Source organism: Rutidosis leptorrhynchoides, chromosome 2 (assembly GCF_046630445.1).
Source record: "Rutidosis leptorrhynchoides isolate AG116_Rl617_1_P2 chromosome 2, CSIRO_AGI_Rlap_v1, whole genome shotgun sequence".
Classification (NCBI taxonomy): domain Eukaryota; kingdom Viridiplantae; phylum Streptophyta; class Magnoliopsida; order Asterales; family Asteraceae; genus Rutidosis; species Rutidosis leptorrhynchoides.
The window spans coordinates 304,207,241-304,230,156 of NC_092334.1; the positions used below are offsets into that span (position 1 = coordinate 304,207,241).

The 22,916-nt window shown below is 34.1% G+C and overlaps 1 protein-coding gene across 1 annotated transcript; it reads right to left on the minus strand.

Moving 5' to 3' along the window:
• Nucleotides 1-16,564: 16,564 nt before the first annotated feature.
• On the minus strand, nucleotides 16,565-22,582 carry LOC139891825 (methionine aminopeptidase 1D, chloroplastic/mitochondrial-like). Its single transcript, XM_071874834.1, has 10 exons — nucleotides 22,459-22,582; nucleotides 22,066-22,129; nucleotides 21,153-21,381; nucleotides 20,888-21,049; nucleotides 20,769-20,810; nucleotides 20,588-20,659; nucleotides 20,411-20,490; nucleotides 17,434-17,531; nucleotides 16,969-17,016; nucleotides 16,565-16,871 (listed from the first exon to the last, which is right to left on the minus strand). Exons 1-10 carry the CDS (start codon nucleotides 22,580-22,582, stop codon nucleotides 16,726-16,728), a joined length of 1,065 nt encoding a protein of 354 aa, XP_071730935.1. The 3' UTR covers nucleotides 16,565-16,725.
• Nucleotides 22,583-22,916: the final 334 nt, after the last annotated feature.

Sequence of the window (22,916 nt, forward strand, 5' to 3'; positions counted from 1 at the left end):
GTAACTTATGGGATTTTAGTATTATATATGCATATGTAAACTATGTATTGCAGGGTACTAATCTACATCCTATGATCTATTTCTTATCGAAAATCCTTCATCTGATCGTACGAGATGAATCCCTCAACTAGTTCGAGTCCCACAGATTTCGATAGCTATTTCGATAATTATTCCGACAGCTATTCCGACGTGGATATTCACCTAAGCTCTGAAAGCGGTGTCACCAGAATGAATCAATCAATCAGCCATCCCTAATTCATCTGATGGGTTCGTAGTCGACTTAATCAATGGAGACGCGAAGAAGGCAATCCTTTTCACCTACCGAATTTACCTCTTGGCGATGAACCTAAAGCACTTACCGGTGAACCAATCCGAAATACCATTTTCACCCTCATTTCCCGAATATCTCATCATGATTATATACTATCTCAGATTCTAAACCTTATTTAATCGCTCGTTTTTACCGACAATCATCCTAGGATAATGGAAGAAGTCAACGAGCTTCACGTTCTAGTAATCAATTTGGAAAAATATGGTGCAAAATTTACCAGCTTCAACAACATCACCGACATCAACAGAACCACCAGCAACAGCACCCTTACCATCAACAACACACGCGTCAACATCTCATTCTGTATCTCGAGTATAATCATCGTTCTACATCAATTATCTTCGTTCTTCATGGCGATTATGTAATCTTTAATGTTTTAGAGATTATGTATTCTAGATCTAACGATAAATCAAATGAGATTAATATCATATTGACTCATTAAATTCCATGATTTCATCTGAAGAAAATATATATATGTATATATGTTTTCATAAAGATTGTAATTAAAAATTCTTTTGTACAAACTATTAATGGTGAAAATATTTTAACGGGTAGGTAATACCCGAGGAATATTTAGATTTCACATTAAGAAGTTACACAGTACTGTGAGTTTCATTTGCCTTTTTACCCTTTATATATTTTTGGGCTGAGAATACATGCGCAATTTTTATAAATGAATTACAAAATAGAGACAAGTACGTGAAACTACATTCTATGGTTGAATGATCGAAATCGAATATGCCCCTTTTTATTAAGTCTGGTAATCTAAGAATTAGGGAACAGACACCCTAATTGACGCGAACTCTAAAGATAGATCTATCGGGCCCAACAAGCCCCATCCAAAGTACCGGATGCTTTAGTACTTCGAAATTTATATCATGTCCGAAGGAGGATCCCGGAATGATGGGGATATTCTTATATGCATATTGTGAATGTCGGTTACCAGGTGTTCAATCCATATGAATGATATTTTGCCTCTATGCATGGGACGTATATTTATGAGAAATGAAAATCTTGTGGTCGATTAAAATGATGGAAATGATTATTTATGTTAAACTAATGAACTCACCAACCTTTTGGTTGACACTTTAAAGCATGTTTATTCTCAGGTACGAAAGAAATCTTCCGCTGTGCATTTGCTCATTTTAGGGATATTACTTGAAGTCATTCATGACATATTTCAACAGACGTTGCATTCGAGTCGTTGAGTTCATTAAGATTAATATTAAGTCAATTATAGTTAGATATATTATGAAATGGTATGCATGCCGTCAACTTTCGATGTAATGAAATATTGTCTTTTCAAAAACGAATGCAATGTTTGTAAAATGTATCATATAGAGGTCAAGTACCTCACGATGTAATCAACTATTGTGAATCGTTTATAATCGATACGGACTTCGTCCGGATGGATTAGGACGGTCTCTACAACAGTTATTACCGAAAATAACATTGCAACTTTTTTTCAAATTAGCCAATTTTGTCACTGCTTCAGCAAATCAACTTCGACTTCCATTCGAATTAGCCTTATTATAACCTCGAGATATAAGGTTTCCTGTCGTCATCATTACCGGGGAGCCATTTATATTCCACCACATTAGCAGTAAACTTACCAGCAACTTCAATGAATTTGGACTTTCTGAAAAATCATTATATTCTTTGAAACCCTATCGTGTATTCATCTATACCCTGTAACAATAATTGCCATACCAATTACCGAGAATCAGCAATCAGTATTTCGAATCTAGTAGCATTTCTACATCAATATTTATATGTATACATATAACAATTATCTCCTAGAATTATGATCTTCCATTCTGAAACTCTGAAAAACACCCAGTATGCGAATCAATACTCGTAATGTTGAAAAAGTTGAATGAAACTGCAAAAACCGTAAACGACCTTAACCGTCAGAAGTTTGATGATAAAGAATAGTATGTTGGTAAAGCTCAGAAAAAAAGTTTGAAACTAAAAAACTGATTGAGCAAACTACGAAGGAGTCTCTGATCAAATCACAAGGACTAAACTTGTACATTAAGAATCCTGATGATTCTATTTCTGATGAAATCTTTAGCGAATACCTTGCTTCTGACTCCAAACTATAACATCCCGTTTTCCCGTACATATCGAAAGGTGCTCACTTAATCATTGTACGTTTATAACTCGTTAGCTTATGCGTAAATGTATGAATATATGTGTAGATATATATATATACATATATGTATACTTGATAATGTGTGCATGTATAAGTTTAATCATGGGTTTGGCTAGCCTTAAGTCTTGTGAGACTATTGTTGAAGGCTAGGTGAATATAGGAAGTGGGTTTGGAATGTACAAATCAAATAAAATCGAAAATTGTTTAAATCAGTCGAACTGTCCAGTTACAGCCTTAGGCCGCGCCGCGAAAATTGGGTCCGCGCCGCGGCATATAAAGCAATTCCAGATCAGAAGTCAAGTTAAAAGAGGTCATTTTTCCTTCGTTAGGTCGCGCCGCGACAAATGGGCCGCGCCGCGGCACCTCTGCAGTTCTGACTCCGATTTTAGCTCAAATTAAATAAATTTAAGGGGCAAATTGGTAATTTAACATGTGGATCTGATGGGAGCATTAAACCTCAACCACTAGTTCATTTATTTCATTTCCTTTTCTATTTTCTTTTCAATTTCTCTCCCAAAACACAAAACCCACTTAGTTTAATCTAGAGATTTGGAGTTGGAGATTTGTGAATCAAACCTAGGAGCGAGATTTAAAGTTGTTCTCCTTGTTACTAGCTGCAAGAAGATAGTCTTGGTAAGTTCTAACTTTATGTTTTAAGTTTTAATTGGTTAATGGCTAGGGTTTGGGTTACTAGAGATTTGTATGACCCATTTGAGGGTAAAATGGGTGAGTTTGGGTTATGTTGTTGTAAGGAAACCCTAATAGCCACTATTTAGGGTTTTGACCTTGTGATTCGAGGTTGTAAGTGTCAATTGGTGTTGTTAGTCACTAATACACTTTAAGATTTATGAAAGAAGTGTAAATGGGTAAGTTTGACTTGATTGTGAGTCTAAGTAATCTAAAATGGGTCAAAATGTACTAGTTGACCTAATTAGATGAAATGGGTATGGATTACCCTAAGTTTTATGTTAATTGAAGTTAATAGACTTTAATTCACTAGTCTTAGTGATTAAAATCGAGTCTTGGCCATTTATGGGCGGTTGTGAGTAGTTGAGTCATTTAATGTAAATTGGGTCATCAAATGCTCAAGTGGAAGTATTGTGGTTAGTCCCACTAGTTGTGAAATTGAATGTGCACTTAATGATTTAGGTACATTGCATTGAAGCTCGGAAGTGCTAAATCACCATCCTTGTGACAAGGTGAGTGGAATAAGTATACTTGTACGTATATGATGTGCTTATTTGTACGTAAGGATATGTGTTGTCCTAGTTAGTGATATATGTGTTGTACACTAACGATTTATGAACGGATATGTGTTGTCTAATTTAGCAATATATGTGTTGTATGCTAACGGTTTATTAAATGGATATGTGTTGTCCAAATTGGTGTTATATGTGTTATACACTAATGATCTTATGAACGGATATGTGTTGTCCAAGGGTTGGTGATATATGTGTTGTGCACTAACGGTTGTTATGAACACCGATGGGAATTTTGAGTAACATTCCTTTTTGCTATTGGTTAACCATGGTTGTGTGATTGTGTAATTAGCATATTAAATTATGAACTATATGCTATTGTCGGTTGCTAGCTCCTTGTGGATTGTGGATTGTAGTTTATGCATGATGTTTGCATGTTTGTCGAATAGCTAGCTTGTATGCGGTATTGTGTAAGTGATTACAAGTAAGTAGGTTATATATGAATATGTATAATTATTGCATTCACTAAGCATTAGCTTACCCCTCTCGTTGTTTATATTTTTAGTTGCAGGTGCGGATAAGGGCAAAGGGGTTATCGGGCACTAGGTGGGCTTTGATGATGTTTTGTTGAAGTTTGAAAGTTGGCCTAACGTTTTGGGTAGTTTAGTCCCAAACCATGCTCAAAGGGTCGTTTGGATTATAAACTATCATTGTAGTGGGTCAAACTTGTATTGAACTTAATTAATGGCCTTCGTGCCTTTTGTAAACATTTAAATTGTTGAACGTTTAAATGAAACTTGTGGATTGGTTTACATATTTTATTGGCGCGTAAATGTGTATCATTAAAAAAAAAAATTATCGTATGGAATACGGGTTGGGTTGTTTCAAGTGGTATCAGAGCATGGTCTAAGGAATTTAGGCGACTTGAGATAGGTGCCTAGACTTAGACTTTATTGTGTATGCGCTTTTATGCGGGACTTGTAGAACTTTGGGTCTAATCGGGAATTGTTAGTGCTTTGGTTATGTGAACTAACCTCGTGCTAATCGATTTGTGTTGTGTTTAGCAATCATCAAGCGAGATGGACGTTGTACTAGCAAGTTAATGTGACGTGCTCGCGTAACAATGATTAGCTACCATTGTTACGGGTGCAAATCATGTCAAACAAGTAATGTACGACGATTGTTGAGTAAGATGGAGTAGTATGGTGTATACGTATATGCATGCGTGTTATGTTCTTTTTTTTCTCTTCGTTTAATCCATTTCGTTTTATAGAATGAAGACGAGAAATGGACCCGATAATGGTAACGGGGATACTAGTGAGGACGCTGAGTTGACGGCCAGGATTGAGGCCATTCTTAAAAGTCAAAAGGTGGAGTACCTTGTGGATATCAAGAAGATGTTCCTAGACTCAATTGACGAGCAATTGGTCAATGTAGTCAAAGAACAAGTTAAGGCCGTCCTACATGAAGATAATGTGGGAAGACTTGACTTTTTCTATAAGAACTTCAAGGATTCTCAACCTCCCACTTTTGATGGCGAAAGAGATCCTCTTAAAAGTTCCCGTTGGATCTCTGATATGGAGGGGGGTTTCCGTACTTGCGAATGTCCTCTTGATAAGAAGACAATGTACGGGTGTAGTATGTTAAGGGGTGATGCTAAGTTATGGTGGGACGCGAAAATCCAAGTATATGGCGAAGAACAATGTATGGAGTTCACATGGGATGAATTCAAGGCGGAGTTTTTCGATGAGTATCGAACTTCAGCCGATCTTACTAGGCTTAAGGACGAGTTACGTTCCTTGAGGCAAGGGTCGATGGATTTGAACACTCTCAATTCCGTGTTTTTGTCCAAGACCCAATTTTTCCTGGAGTATGTCGGAAATGATAAAATGTTGAAAGAAGATTTCTACCGAATCTTGAATGATAACTATCAAGAGAAAATTAGTGTGAACGTGGTGAAGAGCTTTGATGAATTGTTCAATATGGCGAAGGGTTTTGAGGCGCTTGTGTTGAGAAAGAGTAGTTTTACCTTTGGTAAGCGGAAGTTCGAGAATTCGAATCAATCGAGATTTTCCAACAAAAAGAACAAGAAGGGCTCCGAAAGTGTTAATAGTGTGAAGAAAGGTGGCTCCGGTGGTCATGTACCCACTTGCTATACTTGTGGGCAAAAAGGTCACATCTCTCGTGATTGCCCCAACTCACCTTCCACACCCAAATTTACTTGTTTCAATTGTGGTAAAGAAGGGCACAAGAGGCCCGAGTGTCCCGAGTTGCGTAATGATAATGTTAAGCGGATAGAAAAGGCGGCGGGTACGGCTAGAGGTCGAAATTATTTGATGACCAATGATGAAGCCAAACAATCGAACGAAGTTGTCTCAGGTACTTTCATGGTTAACTCTAATCCGACAAGGATTCTATTTGATAGTGGTGCAAATTTGTCTTTTGTGTCACCTTGATTTGTACCTAAACTTAATAAGCTATTAGCTAAGTTAAGTCATACGGTAGAAGTCGAAATAGCGGACGGCAAGACGGTGCTAGTGGTTGACGTATGTAAAAATTGTGATGTTGTGTTTGGTGCCGAAAACTTTAAAATTGATCTCATTCCTATGACTTTGGGCGATTTTGATATCGTTGTGGGTATAGATTGGCTCGATCATAATAGAGCCGATATTGTATGTCACGAAAAATTTATTCGTGTAAAGGCCCCAAGTGGGGGAGAGTTAATTATTCACGGTGATAAACGAAGAAGACTTGCGCCGATATGTTCTTTTGCACGGGCACATCGTTTTCTTGTTAGTGGTGGCATGGCTTATCTTGCCCATGTTGTGGATACTCGTGATGAGCCACCACCCATTCGTGAAATTCCGGTGGTTAGTGAATTCAAAGACGTTTTTTCGGATGAGTTACCGGGTGTTCCGGCGGAAAGACAAGTAGAATTTCGCATTGAGTTGGTTCCGGGGGCTACCCCCATTGCTAAAACTCCTTATCGTTTAGCATCGACGGAAATGCAATAGTTTTTAAATCAAACCCAAGAGTTGCTTGAAAAGGGTTTCATTCGACCGAGCTCCTCGCCATGGGGTGCTCTGGTCTTGTTTGTGAAAAAGAAGGATGGAAGTATGCGGATGTGCATCGATTATCAGGAGTTGAACAAAGTGACGATCAAGAATCGCTATCCATTAACTAGGATTGATGATTTGTTTGACCAACTCCAAGGCGCAACGTATTTTTCTAAGATTGACTTACAGTCCGACTATCATCAAGTGCGGGTCCGTGAGGAAGACATAGAGAAAACGGCTTTTCGAACGCGTTATGGGCATTTTGAGTTTGTAGTTATGCCTTTTGGTCTTACGAATGCACCGGCGGTATTCATGGACCTTATGAACCGAGTGTGCCAACCTATGTTGGACAAGTCGGTGATTGTGTTCATTGACGACATACTAGTCTACTCGAAAAGTATGAACGAACATGAACGTCATTTGCGTGAAGTATTGAAGACGTTAAGAAAGGAGAAGTTGTATGCCAAGTTCTCCAAATGTGAATTTTGGCTAAGGGAGGTTCAATTCCTTGGCCACATTGTGAACAAGGACGGTATTCAAGTAGATCCGGGGAAGATAGAGACGGTGAAGAGTTGGAGACAACCCAGTATGCCTACGGAAATCCAAAGTTTTCTCGGATTGGCAGGTTATTATCGTCGGTTTATCCAAGACTTTTCTAAGATCGCTTCTTCATTGACAAAGTTGACGAGGAAGAACGTGAGATTTAATTGGGAGGACGAGCAAGAAATTGCTTTTCAATTGCTAAAAGAGAAGTTGTGTCAAGCTCCGGTGTTAGTGTTACCAGAAGGAGTGGAAGACATGACGGTTTATTGTGATGCTTCGTTAAATGGACTCGGGTGTGTTCTAATGCAAAGAGGTAAAGTCATCGCTTATGCCTCTCGACAATTAAAGGAACACGAGACGAGATATCTGACTCATGATCTTGAGTTGGCGGCGGTGGTTCATGCGTTGAAAATTTGGCGCCATTACTTATATGGTGTCAAGTGTACGATTTATTCGGATCATAAGAGTTTGAAACATCTCTTTAATCAACGAGATTTGAATTATCGTCAACGTAGGTGGATGGGTGTGGTAAAAGACTATGATTGTGAGATACTTTATCATCTGGGCAAGGCGAATGTGGTCGCGGATGCGTTAAGTCGAAAGAGTCATCACCCGGCGTTACGATTGGGATTGTTACGTATGATTATTACTAACGATTTTCTTGAAAAACTTGGTGTGATTCAAATAGAGGCGTATGTTCCCAACAAGCATGCGGAACGAATTGTGGGGCAATCAGAATTCATTACTATGGGTTCGCATGGGTTGTTGTCTTTTCAAGGAAGAGTGTGGGTGCCTAAGATGGGTGATTATTGACAAGTGCTACTTGATGAAGCACATAAGTCAAAGTATTCCATTCATCCGGGCGCAACGAAAATGCATCTTGATTTAAAGAAAGATTATTGGTGGCCGGGCATGAAACGTGATGTTGTGAAGTATGTTGAGCAATGCATCACGTGTTTCCAAGTTAAAGCCGAGCACCAAAATCCGTATGGTAAGTTACAACCGTTAGAAATCCCAAAATGGAAATGGGAGCACATTACCATGGATTTCGTCACAAAATCACAAGGACTAAACTTGTACATTACGAATCCTGATGATTCTATTTCTGATGAAATCTTTAGTGAATACCTTGCTTCTGACTCCAAACTGTAACATCCCATTTTCCCGTACGTATCTAAAGGTGCTCACTTAATCATTGTACACTTATAACTCATTAGCTTATGCGTAAATGTATGAATATATATATATATATATATATATATATATATATATATATATATATATATATATATATATATATATATATACATATATGTATACTTGATAATGTGTGCATGTATAAGTTTAATCATGGGTTTGGTTAGCGTTAAGTCTTGTGAGACTATTGTTGAAGGCTAGGTGAATATAGGAAGCGGGTTTGGAATGTACAAATCAAATAAAATCGAAAATTGTTTAAATCAGTCGAACTGTCCAGTTACAGCCTTAGGCCGCGCCGCGACAATTGGGTCTGCGCCGCGGCATATAAAGCAATTCCAGATCAGAAGTCAAGTTAAAAGGGGTCATTTTTCCTTCGTTAGGTCGCGCCGCGACAAATGGGCCGCGCCGCGGCACCTCTGCAGTTCTGACTCCGATTTTAGCTCAAATTAAATAAAGTTAAGGGGCAAATTGGTAATTTAACATGTGGATCTGATGGGAGCATTAAACCTCCACCACTAGTTCATTTATTTCATTTCCTTTTCTATTTTCTTTCCAATTTCTCTCCCAAAACACAAAACCCACTTAGTTTAATCTTGAGATTTGGAGTTGGAGATTTGTGAATCAAACCTAGGAGCGAGATTTAAAGTTGTTCTCCTTGTTACTAGCTGCAAGAAGATAGTCTTTGTAAGTTCTAACTTTATGTTTTAAGTTTTAATTGGTTAATGGCTAGGGTTTGGGTTACTAGAGATTTGTATGACCCATTTGAGGGTAAAATGGGTGAGTTTGGGTTATGTTGTTGTAAGGAAACCCTAATAGCCACTATTTAGGGTTTTGGCCTTGTGATTCGAGGTTGTAAGTGTCAATTGGTGTTGTTAGTCACTAATGCACTTTAAGATTTATGAAAGAAGTGTAAATGGGTAAGTTTGACTTGATTGTGAGTCTAAGAAATCTAAAATGGTTCAAAATGTACTAGTTGACCTAATTAGATGAAATGGGTATGGATTACCCTAAGTTTTGTGTTAATTGAAGTTAATAGACTTTAATTCACTAGTCTTAGTGATTAAAGTCGAGTCTTGGCCATTTATGGGTGGTTGTGAGTAGTTGAGTCATTTAATGCAAATTGGGTCATTAAATGCTCAAGTGGGAGTATTGTGGTTAGTCCCACTAGTTGTGAAATTGAATGTGCACTTAATGATTTAGGTACATTGCATTGAAGCTCAGAAGTTCTAAATCACCATCCTTGTGACAAGGTGAGTGAAATAAGTATACTTGTACGTATATGATGTGCTTATTTGTACGTAAGGATATGTGTTGTCCTAGTTAGTGATATATGTGTTGTACACTAACGATTTATGAACGGATATGTGTTGTCTAATTTAGCAATATATGTGTTGTATGCTAACGGTTTATTAAATGGATATGTGTTGTCCAAATTGGTGTTATATGTGTTGTACACTAATGATCTTATGAACGGATATGTGTTGTCCAAGGGTTGGTGATATATGTGTTGTGCACTAACAGTTGTTATGAACACCGATGGGAATTTTGAGTACCATTCTTTTTTGCTATTGGTTAACCATGGTTGTGTGATTGTGTAATTAGCATATTAAATTATGAACTATATGCTATTGTCGGTTGCTAGCTCCTTGTAGATTGTGGATTGTAGTTTATGCATGATGTTTGCATGTTTGTCGAATAGCTAGCTTGTATGCGGTATTGTGTAAGTGATTGCAAGTAAGTAGGTTATATATGAATATGTATAATTATTGCATTCACTAAGCATTAGCTTGCCCCTCTCGTTGTTTATCTTTTTAGTTGCAGGTGCGGATAAGGGCAAAGGGGTTATCGGGCACTAGGTGGCCTTTGATGATGTTTTGTTGAAGTTTGAAAGTTGGCCTAACGTTTTGGGTAGTTTAGTCCCAAACCATGCTCAAAGGGTCGTTTGGATTATAAACTATCGTTGTAGTGGGTCAAACTTGTATTGAACTTAATTAATGGCCTTCGTGCCTTTTGTAAACATTTAAATTGTTGAACGTTTAAATGGAACTTGTGGATTGGTTTACATATTTTATTGGCGCGTAAATGTGTATCATTAAAAAAAAAATATCGTATGAAATACGGGTTGGGTTGTTTCACAAACTCTTGCGGACAAATTTTCTTCACCATCCTTCGATATTAGAAATTCCAAGATATCATCGTATCTTTCATTATAAATATCCTCCATATTTCTGAAGGTATTTTCATAACTATTCTTATCTGAAATCATTAATCTCTTCGTGCTATCAGTGTTACATCATATAGAAACTGTTAGTTTCTATATTCTGTAAACTTTCGAGCTTAAAATATGAATGTTATTGAAGTAATGTTGAGAACTGATGCATGAGTTAGTATAATATAATGACACTTGATCAACGTGATTATATTACAGTAAGTCATGCTGAGTTTCTAAATGGAACATGATGATTCACAGATTATAACGTCATCATGTGTCATGTTACATAACTCTTTCATTCTGATTAACTTCTGAACATATCAAGAAAATATATTCTTGATAGTTCTATTCTCAGTGATTCTGGTAATTTGACAAATCAAATCGTGCTATTACGTTCTTTCTCGTTTAGAACATTAAGTTCATTCGAAACTCCATACTTACAAATTCTGAACCATTACTTGCTTTACTAGAGGTCGAGAAGATAATAAAAAGGCAAAGAACTTTAAAATATAGGAGAAAATATAAAGCCCAATAATAACACATAAATTACAAACCGTGGATATATATACGAAAAGCAATATAAAGACACGGTATAATTAAGAATAGTATCACCCCAAGGTAATAGTAGAAGTAAACAGATCTTTTAGTAGAAGATTGAAAAGAAGGATGACAGAAATGATAATTAGAAAATATCAAGGATTAGAACGGAATTAAGCATTTTCACAATCTTTTGGATGTATGAACTAAGAAAGAAAGTATAGGAATGGTGAGAATAATAGAATGGAAAAAGTTTAATTTATAATGGGAATATCAGACAGAGTAATCGAGGCAGATCACCGTATTTAATTATAGAGATCTTAATTTCCTTACTCGTCGAAGAATCAAATCTCTTAGATTCCGAAGATTTTCTTTAAATCCCTTGAATTCCGGAAATTCAACCATGACTAGTCAAAAGGTTATGATGAAACATGTCTTTCTCATTTCACTATTTAGTGATAGCTTCACTCGTACTCTTCGAGTAATCGAATTATCTTATCTATATTACTCAACAGTAATAAAACTCTATTTATTAGCTCGAATTCATCATGAAAACATTTTTAATGTTAGCTATGACGACCACGGTCAAATTTCGGGACGAAATTTCTTTAACGGGTAGGTACTGTGACGACCCGAAAATTTCCGACCAAATTTAAACTAAATCTTTATATGATTTCGACATGATAAGCAAAGTCTATAATGTTGAGTCTCGAAAATTTTGAACTGCTTTCATATATGCAATTACCTTGTGACCATTCCCGATGATTCACGAACATCGATGTAAGCTAATATGTATGTATGTCTGTATATATATATACATGCATATATATGTGTGTGTGTGTGTGCTTGTGCAAATATAAATAATAATATGTATAATAAATTGAGATAATAAACTACAAATAAATCATTAGAATTAACCATGTAAAAATAATATACAAAATAAATAAGTGTAATTAAAATGAATATATATATATATATATATATATATATATATATATATATATATATATATATATATATATATATATATATATATATATAATTTATAATTAGTTGTAATATATAAATATTAATTAAATGTTATCATATAATATAATATTGTATATTATATTAAATGTAATTACAAGTATAGTTGTTACACTATTACATTCAATATTAATAATATTATTAAAACTTATTATATGAAAATTGATACCTTTGAGTTATTACAATTGTATCATTATTAACATCCTTATTATTAATATAACCAGTAGTAAAGTTGCAATTCTAATTATTATAATTAATATTAGTGATATTATTAGATATAAATATTATATTGAACATTAAAAATAATTAATATTATCATTAATAAGATTATTATTATCATTGTTATAATTATTATTATAGGTTTTGTTATTTATTATTAATATAATTATTATTATTATTATTGATAATATTAATATCATTATTAATATTAGTATTTTTATTATTATTATTAGTATTCTTATCAAAATTTATAATATTAATGGATTTTTATTAATAAATTGATATCAATAAATTTACTTAATATAACACTTATATAAATATAGATATACTCCGTATATAATTATAAAAACAAATATATAGTATTATACAAATATGACCAGCGGTATTTTTTATTTAGATTATTATTATTAATATAATTATAATTATTAATTTTAATTATTAATAATTATATAAATTCAAAACGAATGAATCCAAATCTGTTTCTTTTCACTTTTAAACTGTATAAAATTTTGTTTATTGTCTGTTAATTGGTACTAACAATCGAACTAAATCCCAAAAACGTCTAAATCAGTTAGCTATTGATTTTCCTTTTATATTTTTTATATATATATCTGTACTGGAAGAATAATTCCTGTCGATTTTATTAGGCTACAAAACAATCGACTCCAGTTGTAATTGGAATCATACCACTTCACATTATCATTATTAAATCACAGAAGTCACTAACAACTCCTAAACTTATGGAATTTAAATCAAAATATTGAAGAACATAGTTAGAACTCTGTTTCTGTTACCATTTTTCAAAATAAATGATTTCGAATTAGATTTCAAAAATTACAAATGCAGTGTTGTTAGGAATCTCATATTTAAACTTTCTGGAAAGTTTTAGGTTCCAATTCTTCGAATTGAAATCGAATTGTGGATTCAAAGTTGATTGTTCAAAAGTCAAACAATTTGTTCATCATAAAATTTGTAATCGTTTTGATGTTTTAAGATTAATTGTTGATCCAGATTATTTCCAATAACAATTTAGAATCTTTTTCATGTTGGGATCGAAGTCTATAACAGTCTATAATGTCGAGTTTGATTTTAAGTTCACTAACGTTGTTTTTAAAACTGTTACAGCAAAAATTGTTATCTGTTTTGTTAAATTGATTTAATTCAGATTGAGAGTCATTTCTGTATAAGATTTTAGTCCTAAAATTAATTAAGAAACTTGATGTTAATATGGTTTAATCCCTGGTCGACTTTCGATTGGAAGAAGAAGAAGATATTAGGATATTAGTTATAAACAATTGGTTCTGTGTTTAATCAGAAAAACATGGTGGAGCAGATGGTTAAGTGGGGTGTCGGGTTTTGAGAGGTCGGGGGTTCGAGCCCATGCTGTGACGTTTATTTTTGGAAGCTTATTATTGAGGTAGTTATATTATTTACATTATTATTAATGTTATTATTATTATTATTATTATTATTATTATTATTATTATTATTATTATTATTATTATTATTAATATTGTGTTAAGTTATAAATTTATGATGATAAAATAATTAGAGAAGAACATAGTTAATGATGATTATGAATTAAAGGTAATAATCATTATATTATGGTTTTGACTTAAACATAGAAATATATGTATAAATGATAAGTATTATGATAAGATAATTCGAAGATGCAAGTTACGAGGATTTATATAGTTATATGAAAGAATCACGTGTATATATATATATATATATATATATATATATATATATATATATATATATATATATATATATATATATATATATATATATATATATATATATATATAGACTTATAGAAAATCATAAAGGTTTAAAATTTAACATAAATATTAATAAGGACTTAATCAATAACTACTACTTAATATACTCAATAACTTTAAAACGAAAATGTTAGCTACATAGGAATCGTATATATATTAAAAGTACAAATAATATTATTACCATTAAAATTAGTACCAAGTATGATCATTTTGTATTAATAGTATTAATATGCAAATTATAATCATCATTAATATTAGCATTCTTATCATATGTATAGTTATTATTATTACTAAGGAGATTAAGTATCATTATCATTAAAGTTAGTATATTTGGAGTACCCTTTAAACATTAATTTTAGTATTATTAATTATACGAATATTAAAATTTCTATTAAAACAATAGTTATTATTAAACTTACCATTACTATTAAAAATACTATTTTTGCTAAAACTATTATTTTTACTTTATCAATTTTTAGTAAAATTACCATTTTTATTAAAATTACTATTATCAGAATTATTATTATTCTTAAACTAGTATTACCACAATTGATAATTTTTACGAATACATTACATTATATTACCATTTTTATTAAAATTACTATTATCAAGTACCTCGCGATGTAACCAAATGTAATGTATTCGTCCAGATGGTTTAGGACGGGGCACTACATTACGTTCACTTAATACCTAAAATATATCATTAGACTGTTTCGTTTAAACAAATTCGTGGTTTCACGGGTCATTTCACTAATTTATATATATATATATATATATATATATATATATATATATATATATATATATATATATATATATATATATATATATATATATATATATATATATATATCCCACAAATGATATTTTTTTCAGGATTTCAACCGTAATTTTCAATTTATCCACCATATTTATTTAAAATAATAGCAGTATTAGATGCATAAATAAAATAAATATAAATATACTTATCAAAAATCTTTATGAATATCTTTTTGGATCAATCATGATTGTAAATCACATTTGTTGATTTCATCCAAATACTTTTCTTTATAACAGCAAAAGTAATTTTATTAAGTCTCTAGCAAGTCAATAGAAGATAAAAGAAAGCAAATTACAATGTCTTCAAGAGTCAATTGTTCCAATCAATTTTATTTCTACTTTTATGTTACACCAATGAAAAAGAAGAAGAAAGAATAGTATCAAATAAATCTCTTCTTTTCAACTTTGAAGTCGTGAAAATAACTTCATTCCAATGTCTCAAAGTGACTCAAAAACACGTTACCATAATTACATAAATGATGTTCTTGATTAAAGTTGGGGCAGCACAAGAATCATACCAATTAATCCATTCTGTCCAACAAGTGAAAGAGATGTCCATCTGTATCCAAACTCTTATTTTGTGCCAAATATCCAATACAACTTGGCATGAAAACGTACATTATGTGATCAATAGACTCGATTCCGAATGAACAAATAGGACATCTTATCTCCATAATTTCCAAAACCCTTTTAGAAAAATTGAGACGTGTTGAAAGTCAATCATGAGCCATTCACTTGTATCACTAGTTAAAAACCCATAAAATTTATCAATATATCAGGTATTTCAGTAGTATCACTTGCAATCACTGGACATACACACTACATCTGACCCTGATGCAAGGCCTCACAAAATGGGAATGGCATGAACACCAAAGCTCAAGATCTACGAATTGGATTATAGGTGGGGGAAACTCAAAGTGTGAGGTTACATCTGGTGCATTTCTTCAAAGGGTAACCTAAAATTCCGCCACTAAACTGTAGTATTGAATTATTTTTCAAAGATCAAAGATCTCGGGTCAGAGAACATGCATATGCCAAACACGAATAGCACCCGAAACTACCAGCATAACACGACCAATCTTAAATGAAAAAAAATACTAATATCTTTTTAACAAATCATCACGTGGTGCATTACGATGGCTCATTGAGAATCACCCAAAAATTTAGAAGTTGGATTATCCTTCTCAGTAAACAAGGGGACACTTTCATTGCCGTCCTGAGCGAATTACAGAGAACAACAAGTGAAATCAGTAGTATCAACTTCGATAACTTCCAATATAAATAAAGATATACATCTCATGATGTCCCCTTCATATTTTATTTGCCTCAAGTCATATATTACTTGAATCTGTATGTGTATAATTCAAGACAAATACATTGTCGAAATAAGTTAGTTAATAAATTTTGCTAGAGACTATTTGTTGAATGCACGGTAACACTAACACTAGTGCAAAATGACGAACCAGATCACCTAAGAATATCAAGAGATTCAAATTACGTCTCGTTTTGTATTGCAAGTAAAAAGCCGCAAAAGAAAGTGCGTTTCAGAATATAACAAAACAATATGGGTAAAGAAATGAATTCATGCTTTCATGATCCTTGTGTTTTGCTTCAACGGCAAATTAATCCAATGTATGAACCCGTAAACTAACACTGCGTTAATATCTCAGCACCGTTTTCAGTAATCAAAAGGGTATGCTCAAACTGTGCTGACAAACTGCCATCTTCCGTAACCACTGTCCAATCATCATCCCAAATTACCGGGTGTATACTACCCATCGTCAACATGGGTTCTGCAAAAAAAACATGAAATTTCACAACTTTATTATATTAACTAGAAAACATGACGGTTGCAAAAGGAAGATTCTTGAAAAAACAAATGTAACTTACCAATGGTGAATGTCTGGTTCAGCAGCATGCGTCCGCGCTCATTGTTCCCTAAGGAATTTTGAAATATTTAAAAAATAAGTATGAAGTAAGAAGAGATCAAACAAGACAATTTGAAGGCCAAATGGGTGGGTCGGCTCTTATAACAGGTTCTACTCCAAACGGGTAACTTATTTGTACAATTTTGATTGACCCGAAACAGACTATCCATCTTAAGATACTGAACTAGCGTGTCAATTTTAATTACAAAAAAATTCATAATTTCAATGACATAGTTACTAACAAAATGGATTAACAGTTTACGCATCAGCTAATAAAATTGGTGCAAGATTTGAATTGTACGCCTATTTCTTTAAGCTAAACTGTTTAACCATAGAATCAAAATTAATTAACTTATGTATGAGTAAAAGGCCTTTAAATGGTGACAATAATGAAAAGAAAGTTTAATGAAAAGCTTAAAGGATTTACTGTAGTGTAGAATGACTGGATCACTATGAAAAAGACGTCCAACCCCATGCCCAACAAACGATTTCACCACACCATACCGATGCTTATCTGCATGTGCACTGACATTGAAAAAGACAAAAGTAAAATCATGTTTTCTTCCCTTTTTTGGTTACAAATCTTAATTGTACATTATATGCATATAAGCAGTGTTGTAAACGACATCCGTTGTGATGCCCGTTGCAACGTTCTGGTGACTAGCCCGTCTCGACCCCGTCCCGTCTTCTAATAAGTCGGTCAACGATCAAAAGTCAGGTCAAATGCAGGAAATGTCGGGTCAACACCGGTCAAAAGTCAAAAGTTCAGTTAAAATCAGTCAAATCGATCAAATTGACGTAGTTTAGTGTTATCTTTCTATTGATGATAATTTTCTATTGATGATTGACAGTAAATTTCCCGTGGGAGTTTAGGAACAGTTAGTTGAATTACTGATTGACGAATTCAAATGATGGGGATAACTGAGAGAACGTTGTTAACTTTGAAAGCAACACGACTGAATCACCACTACCCGTGACTCTGACACGGTGACTCTCAGCTAGAATGCCCAAATCTTAACAAGGTTTTCTCCATCAGCAAACTATTTGATCTATACCAAGAATTGTGAAATGGATACTCCTTGATAAAATTCAATATGTTAATGACGTGTTTCTTTGAGGATATGATATGTCAGATAATCATGCGCATACCTACGTGTCTCTGCGCTATGTGCATGTACCACTAAATGCGCGCACGATATAAGCATATCAAGCCACATATTCAGCATCCATGCCGCTTGTTATATGTGCATAAGGGTATAGTCGCGTACATTGAGGTGCGCTTATACCAGATGCAGCCTTTGACCAGGTTTTGTGTTTAACTTGGCCAAGGATAAGATCAATCTTGATTCGGTTTTCTTAACTAACACAAGTTAGTTATGGAAAGGATCGCATGTATCTAGGGTTTCTATCCTAATACAACTCTAATTGCTAGCATATAAATATAAGTCACTAAAACCCCATAAGTCACAAGACGTTCAAATATGTAACCAGCATAGGAATCGTATGAATCTCGTTCTTACCATAACTCTCTTCAAGCTTTCAGGTATGTTCCATGAACTAAAATCCTTCATGCCTTCGGCCACTCAATATGCTAGATCGTCGGTGCACTTAACGGTTGGCCACCCTGCCAGAATCTTGCTGAATCCGGTATGGGTTATCCACGACGTTGGTCGAAGGATTGAAGCTTGTTTTGTTCATACACGCTAATAACAGAACTCAAATGTATATTTTACCCTGGTTGTGTAAATATGCTTGATCATAAGAAATCAACAGGTTGAAGAGATAGTTGTCTCGGAGTTCGAGACGAAAGACTAGGGAGCTGCCAAACAGATACTTGGAACGTGATACGTGATCAGGTTGAAGGCAAACCAACTTTGTCTCAAACCAAGTACATTGAGGAAGTGTTAGAGAGATTTAGCATGACAAGTTCAAAGGCTCGTAACGCCTTTTGGGTAGCACCTTGAAATTGTCGAAATGTCATTCACCAAAGACGGATGAAGATAGGGCTGAGATAGAACGAGTTCCTTATGCATCGACGGTTGATAGTATGATGTATGCTATGGTATGCAGGACCATACATTGCTGATGTAGCCGGAGTTGTTAGCAGGTTTATGTCTAATCAAGGTAAGGAGCATTGGGATGCGGGCAAGTAGCTTTTGCGTTACTTGAAAGGTGCCTCTAAAATAAGATTGGTTTATACTAAAAGTGATATCAATTTGAGAGGTTACATGGATGCTGATTTGGGGGATGTGACGATTCGGATAAAAGCATTAGGGTTTGTATTCACGGTGAGAAAGACAGTGGTTAGTTGGATCCTAGACTACAGAAAAATGTTGTGCATTCAACAACAGAAACCGAGTATATGGCTATTGCTGAAACAAGCAAGGAGCTCATTTGGTTGAAGAATCTTCTGAAAAAGTTAAGCTGAGAACAACAATAATGTGATAATCAAAGTGCGTTTCATCTGGGGAAGAATCCAGTGTTTCATGGTCGTACGAAGCACATAAATTTGAGGTATCACTTTATTTGTAAACTCATAAGTGACGGTACCTTGAAATTGAGAAAAATCTTTGGAACGAAGAAATCCGGCTGATATGTTTACCAAGGTAGTGATGACAGAGAAGTTGAAGTTGTGCATAGCTTCAACTAGCCTTCTCATGAATGGTGAGAGAGAACGCCGACTAGAGAGTTGGGTGTGCATGTCCCATGTTTGATTGGCGGTATATGATGGTGTCTAATAATGTTGAAATGAATTTTATGGGTTCAAAAATATAACCAATCTTCAACTGGGAGAATGTTATGGTGTGAAGATTAATCTAAGACATTTTCCTTAAAAGTGAATGGAAACAGAAAATTGATCGCCACTGTGAAAGCAACCGGAAAGATGTAATCTAAATGTGTCCTAAGTTTTGGTCCAGGTTGCGAGATAACTATTCCGGTCATGAGAATTCACGTGTGCATAAAGTTGAATTCGATTATGAAACTATATGTTTTGATCCCTGTATATTGTAATTATACATGTAAATATATATTCTATGTAACCCTAAGCACGAAAGTAATAAGAAAACGCTTCCTAGTATTCGTGGACTAAACCAATCACCCCGATTGGCACGTAATATCTTCTGTCGATTTACTTTTTGCATTTAATTCTTCCATTTGTTGTTCGTGGGATCACACTTTTCTGGAATCGTGAGTATTAGGTCATAAAATATTAACAGGTTGGTTTATGAAATTATTTCTTAACTTGTGTTAAGAAGATCACTAAAAATATCAACACAAATTAATATTGTACTAAATTTCAACTTTCAGTATCATAGTGGACCCTTTATCGGGTAACAGAATTACTGTTACGAAATACTAGTAAAAGCAATGCAATGATAATATAACACAATTTCTTGACTTACTTTATAACTTTTCCAATTGCATTGAACTCCACTCCTGGTGCACATACGGCTATTGCCTTGTATAGGCTTTCTTTAGTTACCTAAAGCGTAAACGTACCATATAACTCTTATCAGATTCAATCAACATACAAACCATCAAATGAAAACAATGAACAATAAGGACTGTATATAAATTACTTGCACGAGATTTTTAGCCTTGTCATTGACATCCCCACAAAAGTAGGTTGCTGATGTGTCGCCGTGGTAACCCTGTTGAAGTATTAACACCACCGAGCATACATCAACTAAATTACAGAAGAAAAATGCAGAAATTGTCCATAAAAAGCAAACAATTAGAAAGAAAAGAGCCATAACTTACATTGAGATAAACAGTAACATCTATGTTGATAATATCACCATCCTGTACCATCAAATAATAATTAAAATCCGATTGGAGGATAACATAATGTACTTTAAGTAGTTAAAACGGCAATAAACCTCGAGTTCGCGTGAATCGGGAATTCCATGACATATGCATTCGTTTACCGAAGTACACACACTCTTTGGAAATCCACCGTAACCAAGAGGTGAAGGATAAGCTCCGTTGTCAATAATCATCTGATGAACTTCTTGGTCAATTGCATCGGTCGTAACACCTGGCTGCCGACATACCAAATTTTGAATTATTGAAAAAAAAAAAAAATTGTAAAAATAACTATTTTTTAACAGATTGCTGGTAAAAAATAAGAAAATTAAAATATACCTTGACTAAAGTCCCGGCATATTGAAGGACCTGTGCAGCAAGCCTCCCAGATGCTCTCATATATTCGATACCCTTTTCATCATGCACTTCGGGCCCACTTGCAATTCCAGGTGGCTTCTTGGTACCAACGTAAGGAGGCTTTAATATGTGATCTGGAACAGAACGACGTGGTGACAATTTCCCAGGTCTCAAACGTTTACGTGTACCATTTTCCAATTCCTCTATATTTCTGTTTGCGTGATAACCAAAAAACAAAAAATCAAACAAAAATTTCATCCGTATATCTATGGGTTGAAGACACTAATACTTCCAGTTTTCCCCTTTAATTAACACAACTTTTAGTTCACTACTACAGTGATATGGTTTTCCCTGTTCAAGCTACCCGATAAGGCGAGTAGTTTTACTCAAATGTACGCAGCCTAATTGAGTTATCACGTGAACGTTTCACACCCTTTCCCTAGCCACCTCAAAAATATGTTGCCGGTGGTTTGAACCTGAGACCTCTTATGATATCAGGACCCCAACCACTAGGCAATATTGAGATGATTACGTATCTGGCCTCCTATAGCTTGTAAACAAGTATTGTGGCACCGGTTTTAAGACACGATGCCACTTCAGCAAAAGCTCATTTACAAATTTCAAAATTCACTGGTTGATGAAGATGTCAGGAAATACATACACCCACAAAGAACTAAAAGTTTGGTACTTGGTATAGTACAAGGTAACTATTAAATTTCAATACATACAATACAAAACAAGGATAGTTGGATAGACATATAGATATTTTAACCTATATTATTTTCCCATCATGATGATTAACCTCACTTTGCACTACTCTAGTATTAGTCCTTATATAAACCGAAAAAGTAATCCGAAAAACAAATTAATCCGAAAAACTTCTAGAATATGATACCTTCTGTTGAATAGAAGATTTGTTATATAAGATCTTGAAGGTAGCCTTAAAAAATGACTTTTACCTGTTTATAAACACAAATAATACATTAACAAACCATTATCTCACCTGAAATTAAAGCTAGAAATCTAATCAACATAGAAAACAAACAAGTATAAACAAAGAACGAATAAAATTGAAAAATGAAGTATAAAACCTACAAACTAATTTACACAGCAGAATAAGGAATATTTCATTGTAATTAAACTTAAGGAGGTAAACAGTGATAAAAGTAAAATTAAGAAAATTAGAATTTAGAAGTTAGAAATTAGAAATTAGAAATACTACTTATAAAGGAACCTAATTGTTAACTATATCATGGAAGTTAAAAAAGAGTATAGTGGGTAAAGGAACCTGTGTTATATCGAAACAAGTAATTAAGGGGTTGTGCTGATTGTGTATAACCGCAGTTTCCGGAAAGGGAAGTGAGTATACGAGGTCGGAGTGTCGCCGTCGCCGTCGCTGCTGCGCCGACCATTATTATTATTATTTATTATTATTCAGGTGACTTTTGTCTCCCGCCAAACGCCTCTTATCTGCCAAGCTGATTCACCGATATTGTTTCGGACCAATTCGGTCTAATTCCTTTTATATTAAATTAAATTAAATTGAGTTAAGATTAAATTCTAACAAGTTTTTTGGCTTAATAGTGTTTTAGTATAATCGAAATGCGGTTGATCATGTAAGAACTTTATTGCTACTTAATGTAATCATAAATTTTTCGTACATAATTATATTGCTACTAAAATGGCTCTAGTAATTGAGTCAACAGCAAAAACGTCGATTTATTGGCGACTTGTTTGCCGCTTAGA

Coding starts and splice junctions, on each gene's coding strand:
- LOC139891825 (XM_071874834.1), bottom strand. CDS start 22,582: ATGGTCGGCGCAGCAGCGACGGCGACGGCGACACTCCGACCTCGTATA. Junction 21,382..22,065: donor AATCTTCTATTCAACAGAAG/GTATCATATTCT, acceptor TCACGCAAACAG/AAATATAGAGGAATTGGAAA. Junction 20,811..20,887: donor CCGATTCACGCGAACTCGAG/GTTTATTGCCGT, acceptor TTGATGGTACAG/GATGGTGATATTATCAACAT.